Source organism: Megalops cyprinoides, chromosome 15 (assembly GCF_013368585.1).
Source record: "Megalops cyprinoides isolate fMegCyp1 chromosome 15, fMegCyp1.pri, whole genome shotgun sequence".
Taxonomy (NCBI): Eukaryota; Metazoa; Chordata; class Actinopteri; order Elopiformes; family Megalopidae; genus Megalops; species Megalops cyprinoides.
Window position 1 is genome coordinate 16,015,029 of NC_050597.1, and position 27,984 is coordinate 16,043,012.

At 41.5% G+C, this 27,984-nt stretch overlaps 2 protein-coding genes across 3 annotated transcripts; one reads left to right on the forward strand and one right to left on the reverse strand.

Annotated features, from left to right (window-relative positions):
- Nucleotides 1–5,455: 5,455 nt before the first annotated feature.
- On the reverse strand, nucleotides 5,456–14,048 carry dennd10 (DENN domain containing 10). Of its 2 annotated transcripts, none has more exons than XM_036546704.1 (10): nucleotides 14,034–14,048; nucleotides 13,213–13,307; nucleotides 12,878–13,074; nucleotides 12,516–12,595; nucleotides 12,172–12,320; nucleotides 11,046–11,157; nucleotides 9,321–9,421; nucleotides 8,630–8,737; nucleotides 8,082–8,176; nucleotides 5,456–7,479 (listed from the first exon to the last, which is right to left on the reverse strand). In XM_036546704.1, exons 2-10 carry the CDS (start codon nucleotides 13,256–13,258, stop codon nucleotides 7,312–7,314), a joined length of 1,056 nt encoding a protein of 351 aa, XP_036402597.1. In that variant the 5' UTR covers nucleotides 13,259–13,307; nucleotides 14,034–14,048; the 3' UTR covers nucleotides 5,456–7,311. The 2 variants fall into 2 exon arrangements, with proteins under 2 accessions (XP_036402597.1, XP_036402596.1); XM_036546703.1 differs by having other exon boundaries at nucleotides 14,008–14,045.
- Nucleotides 14,049–15,014: 966 nt separating this feature from the next.
- Nucleotides 15,015–27,837, forward strand: eif3s10 (eukaryotic translation initiation factor 3, subunit 10 (theta)). The gene is made up of 22 exons (XM_036546859.1): nucleotides 15,015–15,190; nucleotides 17,298–17,488; nucleotides 17,907–18,043; nucleotides 18,283–18,446; nucleotides 18,720–18,919; nucleotides 19,574–19,782; nucleotides 19,869–20,040; nucleotides 20,133–20,237; nucleotides 20,366–20,464; nucleotides 21,006–21,122; nucleotides 21,719–21,904; nucleotides 22,124–22,471; nucleotides 22,765–22,869; nucleotides 23,171–23,284; nucleotides 23,452–23,574; nucleotides 24,026–24,179; nucleotides 24,396–24,577; nucleotides 25,141–25,220; nucleotides 25,514–26,067; nucleotides 26,263–26,401; nucleotides 26,608–26,795; nucleotides 27,156–27,837. The coding sequence occupies exons 1-22, from the start codon at nucleotides 15,142–15,144 to the stop codon at nucleotides 27,350–27,352; spliced, it is 3,813 nt and encodes a 1,270-aa protein (XP_036402752.1). The 5' UTR covers nucleotides 15,015–15,141; the 3' UTR covers nucleotides 27,353–27,837.
- Nucleotides 27,838–27,984: the final 147 nt, after the last annotated feature.

Sequence of the window (27,984 nt, forward strand, 5' to 3'; positions counted from 1 at the left end):
CCACCAAAGTGGTAAAGTTCTCCACAACCTCCAAATTTAAATCTATATTTATTTAGTTTCCCACACATCAGGAAGTGATGTGTGGGAAGTGATTCTGTTACAGCTCAGAATTGATTAATTTGTTTAAGATATACTAGAGCTAGTGTGGCACATGCTCTGTCCTTTTCTCCAGGGAAATGTTATCCAAAGGCACGCCATGTATGCTGGTGTTTGTTAAAACTAGGTGCTCAAAAATAGAGATTGATGTCACTTTTAATTGAATGATGATGTGAATTTGATGTTAGCTCTCTGTAGTACAACCTTTGTGAAAGAAATGAGTTGTTGGAAATGTGCTTGCACCAGCAAAAAAAAAAGAAAAAATTTATTTGAGCCCTCTGATCCAATAAGTAAAATTAGTTAAATATAGGGCACCTGAATGGATTAAACAGAGTCTGTTGTTAAATGGGCCTAAAACAATTCTTGAACAACAAAATAACCTTAATAGAAAGAAGGTTTGATATTAGCAAAAAATATTTTGAATAAATACTTTTATCTTCCAGCTGTAAGCTTTTGCTTTGAATAAGAGCCATATAATTTATACGTTAGATCTGCTAGTATTAGGGCATATAATAAATCAATATGATTAATAACAATGATGATAATAACATGATGCTGACAATAATAACACTCATTAATAAGAAATGGTAACAATTTAAGTGCACACCTCAGGGGAGATGGTCTGCCTTTGTCCTGTGTTCCTTTTTTTCACTTCCTGGTTAATACGAGAAGTGTATGAGTATTGGTGACCTTTTCACTACTACTGTGCTGTCTCAATATAGAAGGCAACACAAATCGCTAGCCAACTGAATATTGCTGTGGTCTGGACAAGTTAAATGCTCAGTGTGCTTCCGTTACTGGAATTAACTATTTCCAAGCATCGGAACAGAGTCATGCCTGTTAAAACTCTTTTACATGTAACCTTTGAAAAGAAGAGAGATTCCTGGATTTTTTCTAATTGTGTGTGTGTGGTTAATAAGGCACCCACTCAGATGCCAAATGGTGCAGAGAAAGATGTACTGACTATTGTGACTGTCCAGTTTGTACCACTATTTTGTTCCTTTTTCAAGAATGTTTTTATTTTTAACATTTGGCTGTGTATTAATGCTGTGTTAGAGCTTTCTTTTCCTATTGAATTAATACAAATGTACATTGCATTTCATAGTTAAATATAAGTCCAGATTCATTGTGTCACATTACTGACCCATTATACAATTCACTTGGTGTAATATAAAGAATAGGCCTACTCTCAGTCGTACTAGGCAGTTAAGTAAGATATTTCTGAGTGGATGATCATAGTGTCCAAGTACATGCACACTCATGTAGAAGTGTGCTCTCTGCTGGCTGAAATGTAACATGACATCCTCCTTTGCAGCCAGATTGGGACTACCTTGTCTCAATTTCATGGTAAAAAAGTGATAGGTGGGCCACGTAAAGTTACCTACAGTTTACATTATGTGCTTTGCACCATACGTATATGAGTTTAATCTGAACTGCAGTGTTCATACAGTACAAGAGTAAATTTGTTATGAGCAGCATTTATTTAAAATAAGAATTGAGAATCATATAAATAAAGAATTGGGTATCTACTATATAAATTGTTACTACTTCCATCCCTCATACCACTGTCAGGATAACATTTTTCTTCATTTTTCATTGATGTTTTAACAATAAATAAGATCTCCAGGAATTACTTTGATACAATGAAGCAAAAATATTTTGTGTCTGCGGTGCTCACATGTGTGGATGATTTTAGCAATGAATACCTACTTCTGAGGCAATTTCACAGCATTCTCAAAAATACTTTCTATATATCAGAAAGATATTAAGAAAGAAAATAATAAAGAATAGTTGAGTGAGCTGGTAAAAATGACATTCATTTAGACACACATCTTATGTAATTAAATAGAAATTACTGAAAGAGAGTACAAGCAGAGTATTTATTAATTGTAGCTATGTTGACCTAAAAGGGCTCCTATTTGTGAGGCAGAAAATAAATGCCTTTGACAGAGAATTATACCATAGCTGATTCAAGGTTTGAAAACACTGCAGTTAGTAATTTTGGTCCAACAGTCAATCTTGCAGTGCTTGTAAAACTGGTAGATGCTCAGCGACTTTATGTTGTTGCTGGACTCTGTCAGTGCGTGGCCCTCTCCCTGCCCGTGATCTCTGAGTTGACCGCCCCTGATGACAGTTGAGCAGCTGCTCCTGGCTCTGTTGCTGTGGCGCTGGTCACCCGCTCCCCCTCTTGCGCCTGACCGCTTTTGGGGCTCTGTGCTCCGGTGCCTCACTGGGTTCTCGTGGTGGGAACCCCGCTTGTTCTGCTCTTGGACTCTGCTTCCACGGTTATCTTCAAAGGCTTTCCTGGGCACAGGGCCATGGGGGTAGACCCTCCAGTTTTCATAGATGAAGGAGTCCATCACTGATTTGCTTCCAGATGGTCGGGGCGGAGAAAAGGCTTTCCTCAGTGGGCTGTTGTAGAGGAATTTGCTGGATCGGACTCTCACGGGAGAACGTCTCCATTTCTGTGGGATTTTACAGAACAAGCCAAACATCACAGTTTGAAGTCACACAAAGCTAAGCACAATCACTGGTTGTACTGAAAAGTTGTAGTAGTCTTTCAACAGTTTGTTTCAATGTTGCTTTCTGTCCACGAAAAGTCTGAAGATTAAGATGTGTCTACCCTCCCCAGGCTAATTAGTAATCATCTTAACAAGCTTGTTTCAAATCTCCTTTCTTCTAGCTGCAATGTTATAAACGACCAAGTAACCCACTGCACTAACATATACTGTAATGTAATTCTCTCAACTTATACAATGCCTTGAGAGAAGGGTGACCATAATGCATCAGTGTGCTAGAAAATCAGATGATCAGTGTTGTATGACATTATTGTCAGTCTTTTTTAAATAGTAGTCTACTACCGCTAGTACAACTGCTGAAGAGTGTTCCAGATTCCAAGCTTATGAAAACATATTAAGACTATACCCACTATTATGTTCTTTGTTTGCATGACATAGTAAAAATGCATTAGACTTTGATGTAAGGTTCAACTGAAATGAGAATTCAATTAAACATCAAAATAACTTTAAGATTCAAGACACAATTTTATTACATTCACAGATTTTTTCATGGCTGTCCTGTACATCAATACATTTGTGATGCACACAAACATATGCATTTCTTGGTTTTTAAAGAGACTGTTTGCTTTACCTTTGAGTCCTGAAAAACAGCACACTCAGGGATGCTGGGTAGGACTGACACACCTGCGCTCTCCTTTGTTGTGAGATTCCCAGAACTTGTGTTCTGCAGGGGAAAAATGTCCCAGTGCACTGGCATGTTGGCATATGCTGACTTCCACTCTTCTGTAACGTTGACGTTTTGTAAATATGCAGAACTCAGGTTTTGCCCTCAAAATGTAAATGTTTTCATTCAAGAAACTGTCTCCATAAACTGTCTGCAATTACACGGACTCTTTATCTAAAACAGTACTCAAAAGACCATCCTTTGGAAGCACCTGTAACTTGTGAAGTTGTTCGTGTCTCTCACTCTAGCCAGATCAAGGGGATCAGGGGGATTCGTAGGCCTCAAAGTACTTAGTGAGATTAGAGACCGCCAGCTGCTGCGAAAATGAGGGGGGCCTTTCGGCAGTGTCACACCTCATGAGAACAGGGCTGAACAAACTGTACACAGGCCGGGTGACCAGGGTGGTTGAGTCAACCCCATAACCAGATTACTGAGGGTTTAGTGGTGGCAGCAGGAGAAAGCACACTCCTTCAAAACAACAGCTGTTCTGTGAAAGCAGCAGCACTGACTTAACTTTGCTCTATGGAATGGAAGATAGTTTCAGATGTTAAGAACACTATCATTTTGCATACTTAAAAATGTTCTTTATGTAAATAAAGACAAATAAACAGTCATTTATTTTGAACCAATGTGTTTCATTTCAAGGCAAATGTCCAAAAAACTAAAACTAATGTAAGTATGGCAGACAACACTCAAAGTGTAGTATCCAGTAGTATCTGCAAAAACAAATACACTTTGAATATTGTGTTTTGACTATTACTTGAAGAATCTGAGTTTCATTTTTAGAAAATATTTCTCTCAGAGCCATTCAGTATTTCCTACAGTCCAAGTTATGGTGTGGTGCAGTGATTAAGGACCCAGGGTTATGAGGTTGCAGGTTTGATTCTCAGGTGGGCCAGTGCTGTTGTACCCTTAACTGAGGTACCTCTTCTGAACATCTTCTGAACATACGCACAGATATTAAAGCAAAACTGGCCTGGATGTCTGCCAAGAGAATATATAAAATAAAATGCCTGTTTTGCAGGGTATCCATGTATTTTAAGTTGCACAGCTCTGGAAGTTATGGGAAAAATGTTCTGTAACATTTCCTACAGAAATGTACGTTAAATAATTATTCATCAAGAGAGTTTCTGTTTCAGATATATTGCCCTTTGTGGCAATGAACATCCACAGCAAAATATTAAAATATTGAGAATATTTTTATTCAGCTAGTAAAATATGTACAATATGGTGAAATGGGACTCTGAAGACTTAATCACAATTTCCACTCTCATTCTGATGAATCGTACTGCAAGCTTTATGTTGATTGAGCTTGCATTTCTGCCCTCTGACCTCTGCCAACGTAGCCACAGTATAATCTAATGAAATTAGGCTGCATTTGGTACATAATTAGTTTGTTTTTATAAAAAATATTGCACCTTGCATTTTGTCTTGCACCATGCAGCTGACTTACTCAATATAGTTCCTATAAGATGCCCCTGCTAGAGAAAAAATGCCCTTATAGTTGCCTTGGCTCCAGGTGTCCAATAACAATACATAACAACTGAAGAATACAACTCTGCTACCACTATCAGATGCACTATTATAATTATGATAATAATATACAAAGAATAATTACACCAATACCAAAATAGAACACGTTTATATATCCTGGAGCTGATGAAGCCTGTTTGGAAGGATGACTCCTGCTTGTTCCACACCGCCCACACCACTAAGCAGTGTTCAGGGCTAAGGGGCCAAATCACTAAGCTAATGTAATCAGACAGAGAGAATAATGTCGGTATTGCTTCTGTTCCTGAATATTACTGTCTGATGCAATACAAAACATTCAGTCCACAATGGCAAATCACATGTATTTTTTTGTAATATTCTCTTATTACTTAATGTTGGTAGGTTCTTAAAGTGCTATGAGCATCACATTTCTCACAAATGATTAAAAGTTAAAAGCACATGTGCGGAGTTTAAAATACAAGACATATTAACAGAAACCTTTCAAAATATGTGAAATACTTTTTACTTGTAAAACAAATTTCAATGTTTGAGCGAAAAGAAATCCACATTACTGAAGCAACCAGATGTTATTTTGCAAGTTTTTAATCACTGAATAAAGCTGGATTAATATTAAAAAAACAGACAACATAAATCAGAAACAGTCTGCGAGACAATCCACTGTTGATCATTTTAACTCCACCTGATCACTCAACAATAGTCTGAAATTTTTAAGCCATTTTCATGGTGCTAGTTCACTGGTAGCAGGAGGGGTGGAAGTTCACCAATGTGATTTAAAAGGTACATCTTTGAAAAGGCTGACAATAGGGTACAAGAGACTGAAGATACTGCAAAGGAGACAATGCAGTTTTGTCAACCACTGTGAAGCTACAGGACAGGCGAGGCCGATCATTAGACATGGAAGTATGGAATGTAGTGCGGGAATGTAGCATGCAAGTAAAAGGTTACAACAGGAGCCGACAGTGAGCGCAGAGGAATAATAAGACACTGAACAGCACCAGCAATGACACCTGCTCGTGCTACTGACTTAAACATGTAAATCTCACATTCGGCAGTTTTTCCGAAATCTCCAACCGCACAAATCTGACCAATCACAAATCTATGTTTCTGTGATGCAACCATTATTGCTTGTGTCGCACGTTAATGCTATAATTATAAATCTGACTGGCACCTTTCTCTGTAGGAAAAAAGACTCCTCTCACACCATTTACGTAAATGTATTTAAAGTCATTTGACTGATGGCCTTGATACTGTTTATCTGACGAGACGACTGTCAGACCTACTGGGGTGAGGTAGCGCATCTATAGGGTTCAGTTAGGTTACTTAGGGGGGGGGGGAGTCATGATACAACAAGATGATCTGTGCGTTCAGTGGAATCTACCCTAAGTTTACCCACTCATGAAAGACCAGGATGGAAAAAAAAATAATAACTTTGGTTGAAATCCAGTGAGATACTGCTACCTTGCTATCTGCTCTCATCGTGTCTCCTCTCACTGGGAGTCACAGAATACTGGGTAATTACTATTATATTATTGATGATATTCAATGTTGTGATCATAATACAGCAACAGGGCCATCAGTCAAACTATTTAATACAGTTGGCACTAGAGACAGTGTTTGCTTTAAGGGCATAGCTGCTGCAGATGGGGAAGGCTGATTTATAGTCTTTTTTAATTTGGCTTCCTCAAAAACCATTCCATTTTAACCTGACAGTATAGCTTACCAATGCACTATAATTTACATTATATGAATTATGATATATTGATCATCATTTCTCAAGATTCTCAAGAGTGTGCGGTGATAATTCTCCTGACCTGCACAGTCAGTCTATCACAGGGTAACCACAAGGGCATTGCATAATTCACCCAGTCAGTCAGTCTGCTGCAGGTGAGCCGGGATCCAAACACAGAATCCATAGGCAGACAAACCGACCTGGGATGCAACCTGTGACTATGAAGCTGTGAGGTCATGGCACTCATCACCACCTGACCACATCATGTGACCATGGCAGCAAACAAGTACAGATATTCATCTGTACAGGTGCATTCATGAGTAATGAACACACAAGGCATAGCTAGTAATAGGGAGCACTTATGAAATCTGCAGCTGTTACAGATACACACACATCTTGCTATGCATCACTCATATTTAACAGTAGTTTGTGTTAGAGTGAGCCCCATTACCTTAAAATCCCTTGCTCTTCCTACTCCTTCAAACCTAAATTTAATTTTTAATTTCTGCAGTTACTCACCAGTTGTGCCCATGTTTACTACTGTAAGAGCTGCACAGTATGTTCTAACTTAACTTGAGTGCAATTAAAGTTGATTTACCTACTTATTCATTCAAGTGCTAACTTGACTCTTATGATGCATCAGTGATATTTGAGTGATAAGACAGATCACATGGTCAGATAGAAAACATGGTCAGATCACATCAGAGGTATCTGAGGAGAGGGTGGAATGGTCAGATCTTGAGCAGCTGTTCAGCTGCTGCCAGATGGAACAGGAAGTTCTCCGTTGCTGAGGGGAAGTGCCGTTGCTTCAGGGTCTCCAATGTGATTTTTGAATCCTCACATTCTTCTGCTAGAGACACCAGGTTGGCCAGAATCTCTTTTGTTTTTAAAGAAATATCCTGAAAGCACAGGTAAGGACAGGTGAAACACAATGAAATCAGTTACTGAAAAATACAGACTGGACAATGCAGAAACAAACTTAAATCTCACTTAAAGAATGAAATACACTGTGAATTATATCAAGCACAGTTTCACTTTGGAAAAAAAAATAAATCGTTTACTGTTTACCAGCACAGACAAGCAAATGAACAGATGTTTCATACCTACAGCACCCAAGTGTACCAGTGGCTCAAAAAGTAAGTAAGCTTGGCTCATGTAACCTGTAAGTTGCTCATATACAAATGCATTGCCCCTGTAGAGGAGTCCAGTCAACCGCAGGACACGTCACCACAATCCAAGATCTTAATGCTGAAAGCCAAGCAGACAGGCACTGGGTGCCATTTTTATAGTCTTGCGTAGGACTCAGCTGGGGACTGAGCCCACAAGCATCCTTGTTCTGGATGGACAATCTGACTACATGGCCACTGAGCCAGTTAACTTCAAGCAAGCAATACACAAAGCCAAATCCCAACCCTTAATCCAGGGCATCTGATAACAACAAGAGTGAAAATGAATAAAACTAACAACTAAAGATGTATATTTGAACGAAATACGAACTCACCTTTATAACCTGTCCGTCTGTCTTATCAGCATGTTCTGCAGACTGAATGATGAGCAGTCCGATGTCTTTGTGCAGTTTACCCATCATCATCGCCTCTGAGGTAAAATAAAATAAAAAAAAATCAACATCACTTTCACTGGGACAATAACAAGGATATTCTGAATTTCAGGGTTTTAACTGTTAAATTCAAAACCAACAGGCCCGGGATTCAAAGGCACCACATTAAAAAACACATTTTACTGCTAAATCAATTCTCATTCATATCAATGAATTTTGGAGTTCATTCACCTATTTAGGTGTACTCCCCCTATCTCCTAACCCATCACTGAAACTAATTAAATCCTGCTGTCTCACTCTTCTCTACTAAAAGGACAAAGAAACATGATTTAGCTGCAGCATATAACTTGCAAGCCTGTCAATACTATGAATACTTCTGCTACCCTATACATGATTCTATTTATCCCAACTACAGTGCCTTCCATATTTGTTATGCATGGGCATATCAGGAACATGACAACATTGGACTCAATTGCAGATGTGGCTCCCACCTTTTGCACTCTGGGAAACTGTAATTTCACTATCTGGGAGGTTGACATACACGTCAAACAGGTCAGATCTATTGCTTACTTCCGGATCCACAAATCCAGCAACATACCCTGAAAAGGAAACAAGCGAATTACTGATTAAAGTAGTAGAGCACATATCTACTAATACCTCCATGAGAAAAGCCTAATCTTAAGATCATTTGATTCAAAGCCACACTTTTTAGACAGTTCATTTTTAATGATGTAGGATCATGTAGGTTACCTCATATACAGTGGTTTTGGTGTCTTAAAAGCTGAAATCAAGACAAGTCAGACTTTGCTGTAGCTTTATCTACAAACTGTAACCAACAATATGTATGTGAAAATCAAATGTGTCAGTGTTTCAAAAAAAAAAAGTATTATAAAATTGAAAAACTTTTAACGTTTGGTTGCATATGTCTGAACACCCTTAAATTAACTTGGTGGAAGCACCTTTGATAACTGCAGTTTTTATGTTTGCATAAGTCTCCACCAACTTCTCACATCAGTAATTCTAATCCTTACACAGTTGTTTAAGGATGAATTTCTGAAGTTATTTCATTTACTTTATCCTCTGGATAAAGTAAATGAAATAAAACGGTGATATCAATATACACCATTAAAAAGAAACACTAATTCCAGATGTAGTGTAAGACATGCTATTACACATCCATACCTGTGCATAAACGAAGGGCTTCTAATTCTGTGTCATTCAGATGTACATAGGGGTGAAGAATTGACCAGTCTTTCCGATGCCACGTCAGTGCTGGGAGGACTCTGAGGCACACATTAGAGAAGGTTTTCTTGATGGAGATTATTTTCCACAAAGTTAAACAAGGAGGGCATTCAAATTAACTACTAAACATGAGCCTTAACTTTGAATAACACATTTAATCAAATATTATTTCAGTTCTTACAAAAGGTTTTTCATTGATAACTATGACTATGGCCAACACACTTATAATGATGTGCAATTATTTAAAATAGTGTGCAATGTGCAAGTAGTTAAAAACAAAGACCTGCCCACCTTTTAGAACTAAGCTACAGTGTTCACTAATTTGTAATGTAACCTATTCTTATACAGTTGAGATCATCACGTTATGAGTAATTCAGCAGATTTAAAGAACAGAAAACATACCAAAATCTAGTAACTGACAAGGTCAAAAACAGAAAATTTACCTCTTACAATATAAAAATTCATGACTGTGTGAGTGCTCCCACAAAACTGGCTGGCACCGAACAATAGGAGAGCTATAAGGAAGCTTTTATGAATAAGCATTATTGCTTTCCTGAATTGCACAACTCCTGCTAGTCATTAGTTGTCATATCTGTAGTGGTGGAAGTAAAAAGACTATTTACTCATTATTCAGAATTACCACAGCAGATTTAATTAACGTTCTCAGCACTCATCTGATTGTGGATTCTTTATAATAGAAAAGTCTTCTTAAAATATTTATTGATTCAGCAAATTTGCTAAATAGACATGCATCATGTGGGACACCTACATATGACAGGGCTTTAATAATATATGTCTAAACTGGGGTCTTTTTGATCACAAATATAAGTTGGGAATAGTTTTATGCATGTGTATTTATCCAGACAAACCCTTAATAAACTTCCCTCATAGCAGAAGTATTTGTGCATAACAGAGCAATGCTGCATTTGAGTGCATGAATTATCTACCCCTCGGCCTTTCAAATACTTAAGTTATGATTTCAGTTGCCATGGTAGAGCATGGATCATTATGAATTTTAAGCCCACAGCCACCATGACCCTGAGAAAACACAGCCCAACAAGTGTTTTTTTACCAAACCTAAATAAAATGTAGGGCAGTTTCAAACTTGTCAAAACACACTGCGGTGAAGCCCCGGAAACCAAAGATAAACATGGTAACTAGGTAATTACAGGAAACAAATCATTCTACTCCTAAAGTTAGCTTTGCAACTATCTAGCCTGCTAGCTAAGAAATATGAACTGTATAAAATGCAGAGAAATGACTCTTATGCTCCAAAATACACATACAACAAACAACTCTACAGCTTAAGAGATAAAATAACACCCCAATAAGGACCCAAGCATGTTATAAAATATTGGCACAAGCTGGCCCGATCCTTGCCGAGAACAACCTCTAGCATCAGATCCCAATGGGCTCAGGTCAGGTAAGTAGCAGAATCACTAAAGAGATTTGGAACAGTTTAGCACACAGAATCTGCTCTCAGATCATCCATCTGAAACTGTTGACATACACTGGAAAAAATAAGAGATGAATAGAAATTCAGTACACCCCTAGTATTTCTAGTATTCATAGCCGTGCCCCCCAACACAGATACACAGACACACACACACACACACACACACACACACACACCACGATCACCAATATTTCCATCAGCAGAATCACCTGGTGAACTCTAAGAGTGCTTCAACTCTAGGGTGGTAAACCACAACTCTCTTCTTCAGCATCAGCGCCGTGTAGAGGATGATGGTTTCCATTCCAAACTGGGACACCACATCTGAAACAGAGCAGATAAAACCAGATGAAACCCGCATGACACAACATGCACACCGTGCACCTGCACGGCTGTCGCTACCAGATTACCCAGATTTAATATCAAGCTACACAACCGGCACACAACTATAAAAAGGAAGAGATCTGTTTCATTTTTTTTTTACCCAGGAAGACAAATTGATTTGAATGACAAGACAGCAGGTTATGTTCTGCTACCACTCATGTTACTGAGTTTCACCGCCCTGTTTTTAAGAGAAAACTATGAAAGTCAGCAGGTCTTTTCAATCACAACATACAATGGAGAAATTTTGTTTCTTTAAGTGTTAGGTCAATAAAAAGTTGCAAAATAGGTGCAAACAAGTCTGTATTATGGGAATTCTGGTGTTTTATGACTCAAACCATATTTCTGCATGGCTAGTAAGGGGAGCTAACAGCTATTGAAAGTCAGATTCAGTGAATACAAAATGGTTATAAAATGCACCAATGCAAATTCAAAATATGAAGATCCATGACCAAAAACAGGATGCTTGTTTTAATTATTCCGTGGTTAAAATATCTAATGGGAGTTATCAGAAATGTAAATATCTTTATGCAACTGTGTTAAATAGGGATCTTTCTTAGACTAACTGGAACGCCTCTGTGACTCTCATTACAAAGACATCAGAAATACTTTTTTCCAGTCTTTTATTCAAACAAGTGAGGTGTCATGGCCCTTGAGATTCTTCTCACTGCTTACAGCACCACCTAGTGTCAGATGTAAGAATAGCAATTTAATCTCCAGTTAACAAGCACCCTCCACCCGAGTTCTGAATGTATTAATGTGTTAAACATAATCAAGTTAGACATTAGGTTTGTCACAGCGTTCGGCTAACATCTGAAAAGAGAACTGTGGATACATCAACAGTGAAAATGATATGCTTCCACAAACTCCTGTGAAGCATGTCTGATGACACTGGAGGATTAAATGCCTGAGTTTTCTCCCTGTTACAGTCTTGGGAGAGTAATTTGTTGAATATACCTTTGATTGAACCTGCTAGGTAAGCCTTCCGGGCATCGTAGTCCTTTATGAGAAAGGAGCCATTCTCATCACTCTGGCACACACCCTTGGTGAGCACAGCAATGTAGCCCTCCATCATTCTGACTGGGCTGCCATGTTTGGAGTACATCCTGAAACGGGACAAACAGCCATGTGTTCACCATTTAAGATAGTCTGACACTCTCAGTCCTATTATGCTTGACATATTTGCAGTGCTAATGTTATGAATTATCAATGCATGACAATGAGACAATATTTATGTTCAAAATATGGGCAAAGGGGTTGATTTGAAGTTGGAGGGGGGGGTGTGGATGATGGTAACTAACCTGCAAAGTATTCTGCTGAAAGCTGCATACTTCTCAGGGTTGAAATCTTTTGCTGTAAGAACTGTCGAAAAATGCGTGACCTTGAGAGAAAAAGACATTTTTGGCTTACGAAAAGGAAATGGTTCTGCAATGCAACATGTAGGCCTATCTATACAGTAAAAGTAAGCAATGCAGCAAAAACTTTAAAATGTATCATAGTGTATTACAAGCAAGTACAAATCGCCTGGAAAAAAATAAAATACTGAAAATTTCTCACAAGCAGGAATTGCCATCTGTGCTCCAAATCCTATTACTGTCACATTAAGGATGAATAAATATTTACGCCATTGGTCTACGTCTCAACAACACCGCCATAGCCACACCTTTCTCAAAGCGGTGGGCTCCTCCACTTCCACCGTGGTGATGTAGTACCAGGTACGGTTGAACTGGCCGAACACAAAGGTGTGCAGGACGGAGCCTTCGAGCGTGAGGCAGCATTTCCTTAGCAGAAGATCTCGCATCTCTGCGCTGACAGACGGGTAGCACCACACCCACAGCACATCTTCATTCACGTCTTTCTCTGAAGGTGAGGTGGAGTCACCATAACGACGCAACAAGGACAAAATGACATCGAATTTTACTGCAGGGCCTTGGAACCTTTCAGACTTGCCATGCTTAATACGTGCATTTATGTAGGCTATCGTTAAATATTCATTACCGATTAACCCAACGCTCAGCATCAGTTGAGTTTCAGATCCAGCCATGTTCCATCCCTGTACCTCCACCTGCAGTTCAGTACAGTGGCGGGCTCCTCTAAATCAGAAAAGAAAAAAAAATCCAGCTCTCTAACTGTCAACACTTGCATTAGTACGGACACAATTATAAACTACTGTTTGTCTGTTTCTGAGTGTGGTAACATAATCTAAAACAGGGACTATGCTTACAGTTTCTGATACTGCAAGATGTTAAACTGGCACATAGACGTTATTGGAATTAATCAGATGACAGGCTTCATTTAGCTAGCTGGAGCAAGCAGAGCACAATTAACAGTGTAGCTAACTAGCTGTATGTGGTAATTTCTCAAATGAGCAGCTGCTGATCTTGGTAGCCATTTAACAACTTTAAATTAGGACGAGGACCTAACTTGGCTAGTTGTAAACCGGCCACTAGTTAGCTGCCTTGCTAATCAATACATAGACATAGATTGCGGCATACATTAATACAATAACAATCCCTATGAATACAACTGACAATACTAACAGTTATCTTCACTTACATACCTAGCTAGTTTACCCATCTAACGCACTATTTGAGGTCTTAGCATGATTAGCTAGCTAGCTGATGTGTTAGCCATTTTAGGAAGAAAAGTGTGATATTTACAACACTTAGCAAGACCTTTGGGCTAACATTTGATAGTTAACAGTTGCGTAGTTAATATTTTGATTTGGAGAACCGACAGTACTGGAAAAGTCATACACTGAAGAAGGAAAAACTCCAAAAATACAATTATTACAGATGTGACATGAACCAAACAGCTACCTCTCCCTTCCTCTTTCCCCCTTCACTCTCAACCACTCTTTATCAATGGGCATTGCTGCCACCTACCGTTCTGGAAGGCCACTCAGGACCATATTACTTACCATAGAAATAGAATAACTGGATAAATACTAAATTACAGTAATTCAGACATAGTTAACGTGTCAAAGAGCAGGGCAATTTAAGAGCCGGGCAGCCATACAGGAGAGGGTCGAACTTTAATCTTTGCTTCTATTACTATTATCCTATCACTGGGATTATTGGGATGACAATAATACGCATATTCATTTTCCTGCAAGACCACTTAAACATCACGAAGCAGAAAGCAGACAGCATAGACGCTAGACGCTTAAGCATTACAAATACTGTACTGCACAGTGACGGATTTTAGAATTTAAAATTAACCAAATAACTGCACTACTTCCTGCAATACCATGAAGCCAATGACTCCATTATTGTGTGTAGTCTACATTTACACTCACTACTCATTACTATCAAAGTAAGGGGATCGTTAATTCAGTTTAAAGAGTTTTAAGCAGGACAGAAGTGACACTTGAGTGAAGGACTGTTGAACGCACACAGTTGGAGTTTTTAACATCAGCTATGGCTTAAAACATTAGTATTAGCAATTGTTAGCTACAGTCTCAAAAGGCATTAACAAATAAATAAAAGTAAATAATATGCGTGCCTTCGACTCACTTTTTAAGATAATAGTCAACAGTTCATTTGGTGTCTTCTTCTCATCCCCTTCCCCCATTCAATTTAATGTAACAATTTAATTTTGAAGAGAAGAATCTGAAATTTCTTCATTTTCGAAATATTACACCATGTGATTGGTTGTCTAAACATCCAGACAGCTACTTTGCACGGTAAGTAACTGTAAAAGAACTGTCAGTTGAGACCGATCTACTCACTTCTATATCTCCTCTATCTCTTACCCTCGTCCAGTACATACGGGGAACTTGTGTCATGAGGAAGGGTCACTCCCGCGCGTCATCCCTTTCTCCGGAGCTTGACAGAGCAAGTTGAGTGTCAGCTGCGGATGGATTGCTGGGTTGTCTAAAATATACCCCCGACACCTTGAAATCGTCGTCAGTTGCAAGCCACAACAATGCCGGCATATTTTCAACGTCCGGAAAACGCTCTGAAAAGAGCAAACGGTGAGTTATGGAGGTTGTATTCATCGGTAGTTTAAGAGTGTGTTAGCTAGTTAGCTAGCTGCAGCCACACGGCGTGGAGGGAAGCCATGTTGGAAAGAAACCCGTAATCAGGCCATATGTTCACTAGTAGGCCTCGTCCAGTAAATTGTCTGTCAAATAAGTCGATGTCAGTGTAGTTGTCTCGACAACTGATTCCGTCCTTAAGCTAGACGGCTGACTAGTTGGCTGCAATTTTTTTCTTCGTTCACTTGGTCCGTAGACAGCGAACCGCGCTTTTGAGATGGCATCTGGAATGATGCGCAACTTTTACCATGTTAGCTTAGCTGTAGCTGATTACTTAGGGCTGAGCACAGGGTAACGGGCTAGGTTTCTTGGTTTTCCAAGACCTTTATATGCAGTAGTTCGCAGGCTGCGTTTTTCCGTTAATACGTTTTTCACAGTAGCTGCCTTGCTAAGAGTGAAAATATGAAGGTTTTTTGTTTTCCGTCTAGTTAACGTGAATGTGTAGATTAGTTAACGACTGATGTTGCCAGCGACTTGGCTAACCTTTTCTTTTTGTAGCAGACATGCTACGTGTGCTAGCTATGTAGTTGATATGCTATCTTGGCCATCATGCAGGTGTCGTTAGCAATCGTTAGGTACTTATATTAATTCCGTAATTTAGGTAGCTCACTACCTATCGTCTATGAAAGTTTGTGAGGTCTTGTGTCGCTAGCTACGACTAGCTAGCGAGCTACTTCCTGACGGCCATGTCAGAATTAATTTGTTCTGAAGCAACTAAAACACATTTTATACGCAATGCCTTTGAAAATGAGATGCTTGTTGGTAGCTAAGTAGCTGTTTTCTGAACACAGAAATTTATTTTCAGAGAACACTGCTTTAAAACCTCCTTTTTGTATCTCATGTTGGCAACCTAGGCTGGAAGTTCAGCATCAGCTAACGTTACGTTATTGTGTCGGACATGACACGTGCCGGGCCTAAAACAAGTTGCGTAACATACCAGCTGTTTTATTTGGGCGAATTAGATGGATTGGTAGATATTCTGTATTGATAATTGCATACCACTATCTAAATATTGGTTACCTATGGACTGTCTAAATGCCCCAGGGTTTTTAAGAACCATGGTAAGTTCGCAGTGGGAATTCTTCTTAAACGTAGGAATTCAAGCAGTTTAAAAGGGAAAATTTCCAGTGAACGCCTTTGATGTTTTATTGTTGCATTTGTGCTGAGAAATATGTATTCACACAAAGTGGTTTTGCTGACAGTCTTTCGAGTTTTCAGGTCATAGAAGCCTATCAAAGCTGTGCAGTTTCTTAGCTTCACAATATGGCGCCATGCAGTGCTAAATTTGTTCCCAGTCTGTTTACTTTCTGAAGTGCGTGTACTGTAAAATATGTTCCCCGGATAAGAGCTCCTGTTATTGAGTAATCGTCGCTTAATATGATACCTTTTTCCTGTTAGAACTCCTATTATTGTCTCCAACAGGCTCTGTAGTGTCAAAAAAGCTACAGAGAATCTCAGTGTATGCTGATGTTTTTCTTAGTCAAAAGGGTTTTTTTAATATTTGATCATATGTGCAGCTGAAACTATTACTACAGCTGCACGTGGTGGATTGGTAATGTGTTGTGTTTCCTCCTCCTCCTCCTTTTCTGTATTGTCTGGAGGGGCCAAAGGGAGATGGAAAACAGGGGGGTTAGGGTGTGTATGTGGATGCCACTTGGCTGAAATCAAAACATTGCCAGTTGACATATCAACTGATAAATATCAATCAGGTTGATATTGGTGTTTGAACTGGAAAGTGTAACTAGGAATATGTTTTGATTTGCTTAGGGTTACTGCGCTTGCAGTTTGAGTGCAGGCATGTTCACAGTTCAGTTTGTATAAAGTGTCCTAAATTGCATGCTGTGAATTGTGGTGTTAGGCTGAGTATAATTCACTTCATTTTTTTCTGCAGAAATTTAACTGAATACTCCTGTCTGTAATTTTGGGGTTGAGAGGCGATGAAAGCACTTTCATTTAAATATTAACTTGTGCAGATTGTAAAACAATAAAACCTACACATTAAAAGATTTGTTTCAGTTTCAGTCGTTGCTCATCTCTTTTACAGAGTTTCTTGAGGTTGGCAAGAAGCAGCCAGCTTTGGATGTTCTTTATGATGTCATCAAGAGCAAGAAGCACCGAACATGGCAGAAGATCCACGAGCCAATCATGCTCAAGTACCTGGAGCTCTGTGTGGACCTGCGGAAGAGCCACCTGGCTAAGGAAGGCCTCTACCAGTACAAGAACATCTGCCAGCAGGTGTGTGCCCCACAAGTCTCACATGCTAGAAAGTAAAGTACCTAATCCAGACCTGCAAACACTCTGAAAAGAGAGCATTTCAAAGAAGTGTGCTTCTGTGTCAGTGTCCATACTCTGATCACTGGTCCAGGAAACCGTTAGCTTGCCACCTGAAGGACTGTAAATTGTCATCTTTTACCAGATCTTACATATTGTTAGCTGTGGGGTAACCTAGGAAAAGCAGCCCCATTTCAGATAAACAGGATGATAATTAAAATTTGAAGTACCAGTATAGCCAGATGAACACATTTATCTGTCCCAATTAGAATGGAGGGAAGGGATTGGCATTGAGAAAGCATCATGCATCTGCATTGAGTATACTTTCTTCACTGGTGCTCTGGTTGGTACTCAGCAGTGATATTCTGGCTTTCTGTCACAGGTGAACATCAAGTCTCTGGAGGATGTGGTCAGGGCCTACCTGAAGCTGGCCGAGGAGAAGACTGAGACTGCTAAAGAAGAGTCTCAGCAGATGGTGCTGGATATTGAGGATCTGGACAATATCCAGACCCCAGAGAGGTACAGGGGGAACAGTACCATAATCGTGGCATTTTTAGTTAGTAATCCCTTACAAATTTTTAGTTTTAAAATCAATTTTGCATCAGATGTACAGACAACTTGGTCTTTTCAGTGAGAGCAGTGCAAATGGCAAGGCCCTGGGAGCATATTTAGTTGCAGCTACATTTAAAGGAAACGATCATACACATATGACTATACATATACACTATAGTTTGACTGGCTGTGTGGTGTGATTGCAGTGTGCTGCTGAGTGCGGTGAGTGGGGAAGACACCCAGGACCGTACAGATCGCCTGCTACTCACCCCCTGGGTGAAGTTCTTGTGGGAATCCTACCGCCAGTGCCTGGATTTGCTGCGCAACAACTCCAAGGTGGAGCGCCTTTACCATGACATCGCACAGCAAGGTAATGTATACTGATTGTACACTCCGCATTTCATAGTCACAAACTGCCACAGTCTTAATCATTTGAGGAAGCAGGGTTTGCTGTATTACTGTCTTGCGATAAATATTTACATGCTTCACAAACAGAAATCTTTAAAAAACTAGCTCTCTATAAATATCATTCCATATGGTTCAGTCGTACAATTTGTAAAGTGTAAATTTTAAGAACTGTAAATCGGTGTAATTTTTCTACTCCCCCCATTGCAACCACATGAGCCTTGTGTGTCTTCCGCAGCCTTTAAGTTCTGCCTTCAGTACACGCGCAAGGCGGAGTTCCGCAAGCTGTGTGACAACCTGCGCATGCACTTGGGCCAGATCCAGCGGCACCACAACCAGAGCACCGCCATCAACCTGAACAACCCGGAGAGTCAGTCTATGCACTTGGAGACCCGCCTGGTCCAGCTGGACAGTGCCATCAGCATGGAGCTCTGGCAGGTTAGCAACAGACAATCTTTTGTCATTGGGCAGAGGCCACCAGTCCATCTCGGTGAGCACGTGAACGTGGTTCAAGGGCATATATTTTGCTATCACTAGCAATTACAATAACAGTATTATATCAGGATAGTCATCAACTAATTCTGGCCATTGGTGATTTCCTGCCAGCCAGCAGTCGGTTAGCCATCACTTGTTGTGGTTTGCTATCTAGCTCATTGGTCTGATGGCTTGTGAGCCTTCACACATTAAATGTGATTTTGCAGATAACATCATGCTACCTAGGTTAGGCTGTGAACTCTATTGCTGCATTTATACAAAAAAATGCCAAAAAATTACTAAAGGAAATTGTTTTTGGTAAAGGGCATATGTGAGTGAGTAAATATACAAAAAGATACAATCAGCAGACACTTAGCTCACAAATTACACACACATGCACACACATACATGTTACTATATGCCGTAGTGCTAAGGTAACATACTATCTGAAAATCTACAGTTGTAAATAACATGCAGCCATCTAGTTGGCAGCCTGTTTACAATAAAAATCAAACAATATGTAGACATTTCCAGGTTACCTATTGGATACACTGCTTTGCTAATATTACACTAAAAAACTTTCTTGAAGTAAACTGCAAACATTATCTCATTTTTCAGGAAGCTTTCAAGGCTGTAGAGGACATCCATGGACTTTTTGCACTGTCCAAGAAGCCCCCAAAACCACAGCTGATGGCCAACTATTATAACAAGGTGTCTACAGTGTTCTGGAAGTCAGGGAATGCGCTGTTTCATGCCTGCACTCTGCACCGCCTGTACCATCTGTCCAGGGAGATGAGGAAGAATCTCACCCAAGAGGAGATGCAAAGGTAGTCTGACACCTGAGGTGTTTGCCAGGTTTTACACCACTTCGAATTCATTGCAAAAGGTTCATCTCTGCTGTCTCTGTCCAAAGGATGTCCACCCGAGTGCTCCTCGCCACCCTGTCCATTCCCATCACCCCGGAGCGCACGGACATCGCCAGACTCCTGGACATGGATGGTATCATTGTGGAGAAACACCGTAGGCTGGCCACTCTGCTGGGCCTGCAGTCTCCCCCCACCAGGCAGAGCCTCATCAACGACATGGTACATCCCCTCCCCGCAGAAAGCGCATGCTGCACCGTGTACGCTGTCTGCACAGGAACGCTCTGTCTCACTCTGCTCTGTCCCTCTGCTAGGTGAGGTTTAATTTGCTGCAGTACATTGTCCCCGAAGTGAAGGAGCTGTACAACTGGCTGGAAGTGGATTTTCACCCTCTGAAGCTTTGTGGAAGAGTGACTAAGGTAACAGTTAATTTAGCGCTCTAGTTCCTCGTGTGTACCAAGTAATTTGTTTTAGTTTGTTTGAGTTTTCTGATGTTAGAAGCATGAGCTGGGGGTGTTTAAACAGTGGTTGTTTCTTTTCTCTGCAGGTGTTGAACTGGGTTAGGGACCAGGCTGAGAAGGAGTCTGACCTCCAGCAGTATGTGCCCCACCTGCAGAACAACACCATCCTCAGGCTGCTGCAGCAGGTAAGATTGCATCAGCAGCAGTCTTTTGTGAAGTGGCTTTTCATAATACTGGATTAAACGTCATGCTCTTTCTGTGGAAGAGCTGAGATGCCTCTTGATTCAGATGTGCTGAGCAACCTCTGGATGTGAACTGGTGATGGTGATTGCCCTCAGGAATAACCTAGTTTGGGTTATTGCCAATTACTTGATATGGTGATCTTGTGCTTTATTTCTATGTGGGGATCATTTCAAAATGGATTTCATATGGACTCTTCTCTGAAGCTGTATGTGCCTTTACCTCTTTCAGACAAAGTCTCTTAATAAAATACTGTTGCTGCTACAGCTGCCTTCAGTTAGCAGTTGTCTTTGCTAGTTACATCAATTAGATATTAGTACTTGAATAGACCAGGAAGTGTAGGATCTCCTTAGGTTTTTGGCAGTAACCTGAGTTGTACCTGGTTGTACTTGTGAAATCTGAGTGTGGTGTCAAACAGGCATGTAATTGTCTTTAATGGGTTACTTTATGCCAGTGATGTCATTACTCGCCTCTTTTTTGTATCAGGTGGCTCAGATCTACCAGAGCATCGAGTTCAGCCGCTTGGCCTCCCTTGTCCCCTTTGTGGATGCTTTCCAGCTGGAGCGCTGCATTGTGGATGCAGCCCGCCATTGTGACCTGCAGGTACGTCACTACTGGGAAAGTAACAGCCAGGGGTATGAATTTGTTGGGTAGTAATGATACATGGACTTGGGTTCAGTTTGCAGGGACATTTTCTCACCCTGTGAATCAGTGTAATATTTGATGCAGTTGGATACAGCTCATTTACTTATAAAAATGTACTGTGTGCAAAACTGAAATTATAATTTAAATAATTGAGTGTTGTAGGAATTGTTGGGATGAATCTGTGTACACTGAAGGTGTTAGTTAATAAATATTTTAAAAGTTGCATGAACTTTGTTGCTGCATTACAAGTCTGGAAATGGCAAGTGCTGTGCAGTTTGACAATCATTCATGCCTGTAATTTCAGTAGAATTTTCATCCAGTGGTTTACTTTGGAAAGCAACAGTGCTTTTTGTGGTGCATTTTAATTGAGTCATTGACACCACTCACTGTAATTCTGTGGTTTTATGTATGATAAAGTAAATCATTTTCTTGGCTTATACAGATAGTATTCAACATTTCTGTATAACTGTACCTTCCAAAGTTTTGCTTTAGTTTCTCACTTCTGCGGTTTAAATCATGACTAATTTTTTTTTTTGGTAAAATTCACTCATCAGGTACGAATTGACCATACTTCGCGCACCCTGAGTTTTGGGTCAGACCTGAACTACTCGACCAAGGAGGATTCTCCAGTGGGCCCCTTCCTGCAGAACATGCCATCTGAGCAGATAAGAAATCAGCTAACAGCCATGTCCTCCTCCCTGGCCAAAGCCATCCAGGTCATCAAGCCTGCAGCCATCCTGGTGAGTCCCCAACCCCTCTCTTCGGGGGCCTACTGTAGAGAAGAGAACTTTCTCACTGTAATCTCAAGGAAAAGTTTGAAGAAAAGCGTTGTTCATATAATGAAGATCTCTTGGATTGGATGAAATATTTTTTCCTTCTGGATAAGTTGATTTAGCTGAATTAAATACTGCTTTGATAAAGGAGTGCCTAATGGTTGCTGATTTCTCTAACACATTCAGCAAGAACGTGAGGAGCAGAGCCAACAGGCCATCGCCGCCTACCTGAAGAACGCCCGCAAGGAGCACCAGCGTATCCTGGCCCGCCGGCAAACCATCGAGGAGCGCAAGGAGCGGCTGGAGAGCCTGAACATCCAGAGGGAGAAGGAGGAGCTGGAGCAGCGGGAGGCCGAGATGCAGAAGGTGCGCAAGGCGGAGGAGGAGCGTCTGCGCCAGGAGGCCAAGGAGCGGGAGAAGGAGCGCATAATGCAGGAGCACGAGCAGATCAAGAAGAAGACTGTGCGCGAGCGCCTGGAGCAGATCAAGAAGACCGAGCTGGGGGCCAAAGCCTTCAAAGACATTGACATCGAGGTACTTACTGTCAAATGGGCCTTTTCTGTGTGGATACGTATGTATCATTTCCTGGGGACAGTACAAGCCTAGCCTTACAAAATTGCTGACCTGGTTTTTTTTGTTTGCCCTTACCTTAACTCCCCCGGTTGTCATTGAAAGTTACGTAACTGAATACAATTGTAATCACTAAATTAAATGTGGGTACAAGATGAGTAGCATTGACTGACACTGGAAAACATCTGTGTAGAGGTGGTTTTCTGTGTATGCTCTGTTGTCAAACTGCTTGCTCAGGATGTGTGTTCTGCATGCAGGACCTGGAAGAGCTGGACCCAGACTTCATCATGGCCAAGCAGGTGGAGCAGCTGGAGAAGGAGAAGAAGGAACTGCAGGAGCGCTTGAAGAACCAGGAGAAGAAGGTGAGGATGGACCAGATCCATGACTGATTTCACATGACGCCCAAATTATTCCAGATTACTCCAGAGCTACTCATCTACTTCTGTTGAAGCCGGAGTTTTACCTTCAGATCTGTAGTGACAAAATCAAGGAACTGGTGATGTCAAAATGTTATGGATTGATTTGTTTGTTGTTGAATTTAAAAAGATCAGGAGTATTTTGAGTACTTGCAGTGGGGTGTCCTGCAAGTGGCTGTGGTCACATCGCTACTAACCTAAACAGTGTTGCCAATCAATAGCATTTTTCTTTTATTGATTTGGGCAGATTGACTACTTTGAGAGGGCCAAGCGACTTGAAGAGATACCCTTGATCAAAAAGGCATACGAAGAGCAGCGCATCAAAGACATGGAGTTATGGGAACTACAGGAAGAAGAAAGAGTAAGTAGATTAACATTTGGATTTGTGTTCTTGCTTGTGGAAATATGTTCTATAAACACAGAGTGACAAACATTTTCGTAGTATTCTGAATTTACATCATAAATATAGTTTGTCAGCACAGCTGGTTATATAATGTCCTGGTTGTCATTGGTTGATGTCTGTTACAGATCAGCAACATGAAGGTGGAGCGGGAGAAGGCACTGGAGCATAAGCAGAGAATGTCCCGCATGATGGAGGACAAGGAAAACTTTGTGTCCAAGATCACAGCTGCCCGTAGCTTCATCTATGAGGTAGACCTGCACTGGCTATCAAACCATCTTTTTTACTTTTACATTTGGTCAACCCAGTATGTTCACATATCAGTTGTAGACATTTGTCTTTTCATTCTTTTTTTTTTTTGAAGACAATTGTAGTATCCTACTATAAGGCATCCATTTTTAAGAGCGCATTTGTTGAGGTTATTAATGAGTGTCCACAGACATTTTTTCTTTTTTTAACTCTGGAAATTTTCTTGATTATCTACTTGCAAACCATTTCTGACTTTGATAACCCGGGTGTGAGTTCTTTTCCTGGTTATGACCTCCTACTGTTGTAGTCAAACGGAATGAATAATATCTAGTTGTAATGAAAAAGAGGGAAAAATATGTTCATATTATATACGTACGCCTGTTTTAGTCAAGTAAATTTGCACTTTATATTTCATGAATGCATTAAAAATATAATTTTCTTTGGTCTTTGTAGGAAAAACTGAAACAGTTTCAGGAGCGCCTAGTTGAAGAGAGGAAGAAACGTTTAGAGGAGCGCAAAAAACAGCGGAAGGAGGACAGACGCAATGCTTACTATCGTCAGAAAGAGGAGGAGGCCCAGAGGATCCACGAGGAGCAGCTGAAGAAAGGTGTGACCTCAGTTTAGTTTAGCTCTAAGGTTGTGCTCAGTGTAATGGAAGGGGCCCATCCAGGATACATGGCAGCTTGGCAGGTTTTAGCCTGTTTTCAGCATCAGAGAACACCACGGTGATGCTAAAGATATTAATAGGGACATGCCATGAATAAAGTAGTGGTGTTAAATCCTTTGGTGGAGTGTGTGACCTTTGATCCCTGAACTGTCTCAGAGCGGGAGGAGAGGGAGCGGCTGGAGCAGGAGCAGCGCGAGGAGGAGGAGAGGGAGTACCAGGAGCGTCTGCGCAAACTGGAGGAGCAGGAGCGCAAGCAGCGCGCGCGGCAGCAGGAGATCGAGGAGAGAGAGCGCCGCAGGGAGGAGGAGAGGAGAATCCCAGAGGACAAAGGCAGCAAGGTATAGCAGCACAGCAGTGCAGTCATAAAGCAGTGCAGTCATAAAGTGCTTAACATGCCCTGCTACAGTTTTTCCTAAGGAGCTTGTTTTTGGTGCACACAAAATGAATAATCAGGGTGTACACGCCCTTAAACTTGTCAAGTGTGACTGTCGAGACTTGCATTCTTGGGTTTTCTTCTTGCCCAAATTTAAGTTTGGAAACTTAAACACACAGCTTTTTTGCCAGGTTGGCTGCACTGCTGCCAGTTCCACAATACTTGGCGTGTATGGTCTTATAATGCTTGTCACGCACTTTTGGTGCATGTGCTAATTACCAGTGTAATTATCAGTCAGTGATAAAGTGGTCAGAATTTCTGGCATTCAGTTGTCATGACATTGTGTAACCCTTCATGTAAAGACACCGGTAGCATTAGATTATAGTTTTCAAATGCTGCTTACGACCTTTATTTCCTGCATGTTTTGTCAAATAAACTTCAAAGTGTTGAAATTCAGGCTCAGCACAGATGGACACACAGTCTGAGATCAGATGTGAGCTCTGTTCCCACACTGTTCTCCTTTGCCAGGATCAGCACTGGCCTGAGAAGGACGAGGGAGGCTGGAGGAAGCGCACTGATGATTCTGAGTGGCGGCGCCCAGCAGAGCGGTGAGTCCTGCATCCACACCTGAGCACTACAAACAAGGATACCATCACTGCAGTCTTAGTTCTGTCTTATTTCTGTTTCATAAGTGCAATGATAAGGATAAAAACATCAAAATGAATGTTAGGTGCAAATTGCAGCAGACAAACCGTACACCTAATGTTCTAGTTATAAAAATCCTACTACTTGAATGAATTACTAGTAACATAATGCAGAATTTAGAGTACTGATTGCTCGCTTTTTAAATGGAGATGTATACCGGAGTGGAGGAGACTTTAACCTGCTGCTGTGTCTGCAGAGACTGGCGTGCGGAAGGCCGTGATGAGGAGAAAGCCTTCCACAGGGACGAGGAGAGGGAGGCGCCCTTCAGGAGGGGTGGAGACGGGCCTCGCAGGGGTGGCGCAGATGACCGGGGGCCCAGGAGAGGTTTCGATGAGGACCGAGGCCCACGCCGGGGGGGAGATGATGACCGTGGTCCCAGAAGAGGGGCGGACGACGACCGAGGCCCTAGGAGGGGCTTTGATGATGATAGAGGCCCTAGAAGAGGCTTTGATGATGACAGAGGCCCTAGGCGGGGCTTTGATGATGACAGAGGCCCTAGGAGAGGCTTTGATGATGACCGAGGCCCAAGGAGAGGCTTTGATGATGATAGAGGCCCTAGAAGAGGCTTCGATGATGATCGAGGCCCCAGGAGGGGTTTCGATGATGACAGAGGCCCCAGGAGGGGCTTTGATGATGACAGAGGCCCCAGGAGAGGTGGAGATGATGAGAGAGGGGGTAGGAGAGGAGGAGATGACCAGGGATCTCGCCGTGGAGATGACTCCAGACCTTGGAAACCCCTGGGCAGGCCAGGTATGTGCTGGAGCTTCCATGTGTAGATGTGAGGCCAGCTTAAAATTAGGAAAAGGAATCATTCTCTTGCTTCATTAACACAGGATGGTTATCACTGAATAGGGATTCTGTGTTAAAGTTTCCTTCACACTTATGGGTGACAGAAAAGTGTCCTTGTGATATGTGCTGTAAAGGGTTTGTGTTTGCTGTTTCCAGGTGGATGGAGGGAGAGGGAAAAGGCCCGGGAGGAAAGCTGGGGCCCCCCCCGCGATGCCGGAGGCCATGATGATGGCGGCGAGCAGGAAGGAGATGAGCGGGAGGAAACCGAACGCTTCAGGGAGCGTCGTCCTCCCCGGTGAGCAGATATTTCACTTTCATTTCTGAGTTTGGTGCTTAAAATGGGACCTAAAATGTTAAAAAGCATTTCCATGTAGGTTGGGGACCATTACAGACCTGTTCCAGTTTCAGATTTTCCAAATCAGATGATTCAGAAAATGTTCAGTGGAGTAGTGGTGTTCTATCATTAACAAGCATAAGTTTCTTTTTTGCTGCTGCTTTCAGTGAGGAGAGTGGTGGTGGCTGGAGACGGGGAGGTACTGAAGAGTCCAGCAGCTGGAGGGACTCTCGGCGAGAAGACTTTGACCGTGATGATCGCCGTGATCGCGACAGACGTGATGACCGCGACCGCCGTGACAGAGACCGCAGGGAGGACAGAGAACACAGAGGTCCAGCCAGAGAGAACGATGAGGGTGAGTTGCCCAGACTTCATGAAGTAGTAGAATTTGTTTCCTGTTGGCTAAAAGGATTGATTAATTGATTAATCTGAGCGTGCAGAGGGACAGAACCAAGCTAAATCCAGTCACACTGCGTTAAGAGCAAATTGCAGGTACTTTACCTAAGTCCAGTAACAATAACTGTACCCTGAGTGGTGTGAGATGTGGGTTAGTACCACTTTAATAATTCGGACGCCTCCAGATCCCTGCAGCTTGTTTCTGCAAAGGTAGCAGCTTTTTTTCCCTTGGTGTGTTCTGTCAGCAAGTCATAATAGGCAGACTACATTTGAAAGTTCCTGTGCGATCATCGGTGTGCTTACACATTCCTGCCTGCAGGGGGCTCTTGGCGTCGTGGTGGTGATGACAGGAGGGATGATCGCAAAGAGGAGAGGGACACCCCCTCGAGGGCTCCGCACAGGGAGCGAGAGAGAGATGGGGAGAAGCCCTCCTGGCGCTCTGACAAGGATGGAGACAACCCACGTCGCACAAAGAATGAGACCGACGATGAGGGCTGGACCACGGTCCGCCGCTGACCACCCAGCCAGGCTGCTGCTTTCCTCTTAAAAACGGCAAATGAGCTGCTCCATGAACCATTCAGTCCTCTCTCCAGACCCAGAGCTGGGGCATCATGTCTCAAAACTAGTCAAATACAATTTGCAGAGCTGTTGTTGTAATGCCAAAATTGACCTTTCTCAATCCCAATGCCCAATTTACCATGAATTGTTGTTTGAAAAGAAAAAAAATGCTTCTTATCCTCTACTAAATAGTTCATTCTCAATTTGTTGTGCATGCATAGAATATTTAATTGGTCTCTTGCAATATTTAGTGTGTGGTTCCTTGGAGGTTTTCTTAGCCACCAGTTGTGTCAACATCTAAGAGGTTTGAGCAGTGAGATGCTTCCCTGTATATCAGTAGTTTGCAATTTCACCTGTGCGTGTCTGCAGCAATTCTAACTAGTTGTGGTTCCTCACATGGTTGCATGCTTTTAGACAAATTCACTCTTATTAATAAAGTCATTTGCTCAACATTTGGCATCTTTGTTTCTTTGAAAAACACCCAGGTTGATTCAGTTTGGGAAATGAATACAGTTTTTGGCCATGTTTGGAGCAGGGGTAGACTTAAGCACTATTAGAATAGTTAGAATGGAAGAAGTGGTGAAGCAACA